The sequence below is a fragment of the Octodon degus genome, unplaced genomic scaffold, assembly GCF_000260255.1.
Source record: "Octodon degus isolate 3935 unplaced genomic scaffold, OctDeg1.0 scaffold00256, whole genome shotgun sequence".
NCBI classification, from domain to species: Eukaryota; Metazoa; Chordata; class Mammalia; order Rodentia; family Octodontidae; genus Octodon; species Octodon degus.
In genome coordinates this window covers 2,060,315-2,065,054 of record NW_004524832.1, presented here as the reverse complement: position 1 = coordinate 2,065,054, position 4,740 = coordinate 2,060,315, and the positions used below count along the sequence as shown (strand labels likewise).

The following is a 4,740-nucleotide window of genomic DNA, read 5'->3' as shown; positions in this document are numbered from 1 at the left end:
TTTCTTTCTAATGTGGAATAAGATGCTATTTAATTTTGTTCTTCCATAGGTAATATTTTTATGTATATGCTTTAATGATTTTTTTCTTTACAAGAAGTTTTGGACAATTTCATTTTTGTGCATCTTAGTATGATTTTATTTAAATATGTTTGCAAAAGGTTCGTTTTTCTTGGAAATGTGTTATTATAAGTTGAACTAAATTCAGAAATTTTAAATCTTAAAAAAATGCTTGAAACTATTGTTTGAAGCAAGGTACAATTACCCTATGATGAATGCTATAATTGTGTATATATAAAATGTACCAATAAAAAATTCAAGGAGAAAAAATAGAATTTTCACCCTGACTATCTGTGCATGCTGATATCTGCAATCTAAGCAACTACGTCAAGGACAGCAATGTGTAATATAAAAACCATGGTTGAATACCTCTCATCTTGGTCTTCTAAATGTGTGTTTCTAATGTCTTATCAATTATTACTATACTTTCTTTAAAATAATTTTTTAAAGTTAAAAAGACAAGAAAAAAAATTAAGGTTTAATGAAAGCGTGTGACTATATCTGTTAATCTGAGCAACAGATTCAATGATATAATAGATAATATAGCAACCATTGTTAATTAACTGTTCTTCTTTTGAAAATTTGTAACATATATATTGTTGTATGTTACCCGGGGGGGGGGAGATCGAAGTATGTAACTTAGTGGGAGATTTTTGCTCATCCATAAGAGCAACTCCTCATCCATTAGTGGTGTAAGATTCGAGCAATTCTTCACATTCTAAAGCTTCACTTCTAATTGTAGCTCTAGTTCCTTTGCTTTCTCCCACATATACAGTTACTTTGTTCACTGAAATCTTAAACCCTCAAAAACATCTATAATAGCAGGGCGTCTAGCTAAGTGGCCTAAGTGCCTACCTAGAAAACACAGTGACCTGAGTTCAATCCCCAATACTACCAAAAAAAAAAATCATCCATAAGTGTTAGTTTTATCATAAACTGACTTTTTTTTTTAAGATTGCAGCAGTTCATCTGTATTTTCAGACTTCTAGTTCTCTTGTTGTTTCTACTACATCTGCAATTTGTGGAAATCTGAAAGCCTTAGAATCAGATGTATATTAGAATCAACTTCTTCCAAGCTCTTTTTAAAAAGTTAATATTATTGGCCCTCTTACTCCCATCTCCGGTACTTGGGACCTTGCATTGCCACACAGGCTCTTATGCTGCTGAGCTATCTCCCCAGCCACTGGTACTCTTTTGATATACATAATAATCACATTCATCATAAGAAATTTTTCCCTGTACATAGTACATCTTCATCCTTCTTGACTCATTCTCTCCCCTACATTCAAGCCTGTCCCCCTCCTCTATCCATTTTCATCCTTATTTATGCTGTTGGTTTCACACAATAAAAATAATCATATTTAAATGTGACCAGTATATTTTACTTAACAGTCTCAAGGTGCATCTATTTGCCTAAAAAGTCTCAAATATATCCTTGTATGTCAGAGTAGTACTCCATTGTATTTAAGAACCTTATTTTCTTTATTCATTGATTGATTGGCATCTGGGCTGTTTCTAAGATTTAACTATTAACAATTATGCTGTAGTATGATGCTTTTAGCTCTTTTGAGAAAATACACCAAAAAAGAGAATGACTAGATCAAATAGAGCCTCTAGTTTCACTTTTTAAAGGAATCTACATAGTGATTTCCATAATGGTTGTACCAATTTACACTCCCATCAACAGGGGAGTAGGGTTCATTTTATTCCCCTACAGCCTCACCAGCATTTGTTATTGGTTGATTTCTTGATGACAGCATTCTTTCTGGAGATGGAATGTCATTGTGCTTAATTTGCATTTCTTGAATGACCTGAGGATGTTGAACATCATTTCATATATTTTATGTATTACTTCACTTGAAAAGTCTTTATTCATTTCAGATGCCTGTTTTTTTATTGAGTCTTTAAATTTGGGGGATCTAGTATCTTTTTTTAAGTTCTTTATATTCTAGGTATTAGTCCTTTGTGTAAGGAATAGCTGGTAAAACTTTTTCCCATTCTGTGTATTGTTTCTTCACTTTGTTGTCTTTTGCCATGCAAGAGTTTTTTAATATGAGATCCCACTTGTTGACTGTGTAATATTTCCTCAGCCATTGGGATTTTATTTATTTATTTATTTTTTGCGGAACCGGGGATTGAACTCAGGCCCTTGTGCTTACCAGGGAAGCATTTATTCCCCTGAGCCATCTCCCTGGCCGGGATTTTGTTCATAAAATCTTTGCCTATACCTATGTCTTAAAGACTTTTATCTATTCTAATTTCCAGAAGATTGTTTCTGTTTTAATATTAAATTTTTTTTACCTAGATTTTAGTTTAGTGCATGGTGGAGGGATGAATTTAAGTTTAATCTCTGGTGCCTAGAAAGCCAATGTTTCTCAGTACCATGTATTAAAAAAGCTATCTCCATGAAGGTGTTTGACCTCTTTATCAAAGGTAATGTGACTGAGTATGTGTGAATTGTTTCTGCATCTTCTATTCCATTGATTCTTGGATCTGTTTTATTGGGTGTTTTGGGGGGGCAGGGGAGGCATGATACCATACTGTTTCTATCATGGTAGCTTTGTAGTAAAATTTCAGGTTGAGAATTGTGATATTCCCAGCGTTGCCTTTGTTGTCCAGAATTACCTTTGCTATTCTAGATCTCTTCTTGTTCCAAATTACTTTTTAGGACTGATTTCTCTCTTCTCTGAGATATGCTTTTAACATTTTGCTTGGGATTTCATTAAGTCTATACAACAGTTTTAGAAATACATCCATTTTCAGAATTTTGGTCCTGCCTATCCAACAAGAACAAAGGATGTCTTTCCATTTTTTATATTCTCTGTGATCTACTTTTTTAGTGTACCATAGTTTTCACTGTAAAGGTATTTTACTTCCTTTGTTATATTGGTTTCTACTAAATATGTCTGTCTGTCTATCTCTCTCTCCCTCCCTCTCTCTTGTCTGGCTGCTATTGTGAAAGGTGTTTTCTCCCTACTTTCTCTTTCAGTAAGAGTTATACAGGAATGTATTGATTCTGTGTCCAGGAATTCTGTTGTGTACAGGAATTCCATTGATTTTTGAGGGTTGACTTTGTTTTGCATTATGTTGTGCTGCTGAATTTGATTATTAAATATAGGACTTTTGGTGGAATTTTTGGGGTCTTTTATGTAGAATATGATGTCATCTACAAATAATGATAATTTAATTTCTTCTTTTCCTATCTTTATACCATTTTCTTTCTTCTCTTGTGTTAATTGCTCTGGCAGAAGATTCAGAACTATATTGACTAGGAATGGTGATAGTGCATAGCCTTGTGTTATTCCTGATTTTAGAGTGAAAGCTGATTTCAATATTACTAAGTCTGAGAAAATAGGCTCAAGGAAAAGGAAAACAGTGAGAGAATAGCCAGTCAGTGGAACAGTAAAAACACAATATTTACCAAATAAATTCACTATCATTTTATTGGTATAATTTGTGGTTCCTCAACACAATTACAGTAGTAATATCAAGGATTATCATAGATCAATATTAACAGATATAATAAAAATATTCAAAGTATTAGAATTAACAGATGTGGTGCAGACACAAACACATACTGTTGGAAAAATGGTGCCAGTAGACTTGTTCAACACAGATTACCACGGACCTTTGATTTGTAAAACATGTATTATCTGGGAAATACAATAATTTAAGACACAGTGAAATGAGATATTCCTGTAGAAAGCAACAGTAAGGGCTGGGAAGATGGCTCAGTAGAATAAGTACTTCCCTGACAAGCACAAGGACCTGAGTTCAATTCCCAGTTCCACAAAAAAAAAAAAAAGCAACAGTAAGAAAATGTATCGTTATAGAAATAAACATAAATGTTAAACAAAATTGCATTTTAGGAGTATTAGAAAGAAAAATTTTTAGCTTTTAATACAGAAAAAGGAGTAATCTAAAAGTTTTACATTTTTAAAATGTAGAGTTAAGGAAGCAGTATTAGGAATACTTATCAGAGATCAAATTCTATTGATTTGATATAATTTGATTTTTTTCTCTCTTCTAGCGTATGTCTGCCTCCTATCAAGAAGCTAAAACTTTACTGAAATCCTACTTACAGCAACATGGCTATGGCTCCTGGATTGTGAAATCACCCTATATAGAGCAATTTAACATGTGAATTAGACAGTTCCTTGTCATATTAAACATATTTTGTGTTTTTGGTGTGTTTTGACTGGTAAAAATGTTTTTAAAATATTAGAAGTTTTGAGCTTTCAATATCAGCATCTTGTAACAGCAGTGTCTTCAATATTGCTAAAAATCAATGCATTTTCCTATCAACTTACATTGAAACATTGGGGATTTTTAAACATTTTTCATTTGTTTTTGAAGAAGAATTACCTGATTTAATGTGTATACATTTTACATTTAGTTTTACAGACATAAAAATCATTGCTCTCTGCAGTTTAAAAGAGAATTCATTTTCTCAAGATTTTGCTATGAATCTATCCACACAGCTATAATATTCAACATTGTTTTTGATAGATCATTCAAGTATTCTCTTATTTTAAAATAGAAAGCAAGAGCCAGCAAGATAGCTCAGCAGAGTAAACGCCTGCTTAGGCTAGTGCAGGATATCATCTCATGCTGCACTTTCCTTGCTGAGCTGGCCACCCAGACCAAGAATGGTGGCACACGCCTGTAATCCCAGTGCTACAG

The 4,740-nt window shown here is 33.0% G+C and overlaps 1 protein-coding gene across 1 annotated transcript in view; it reads left to right on the top strand.

Moving 5' to 3' along the window:
- Positions 1 to 4,201, top strand: part of Adad1 (adenosine deaminase domain containing 1) — a 59,537-nt gene extending 55,336 nt beyond the window's left edge. The window contains exon 11 of the mRNA XM_004646166.2: positions 4,088 to 4,201. Within this exon, the coding sequence (XP_004646223.2) occupies positions 4,088 to 4,201 (114 nt within the window). The remainder of the gene's footprint in view (positions 1 to 4,087) is intronic.
- The last annotated feature ends 539 nt before the right edge of the window (positions 4,202 to 4,740 follow it).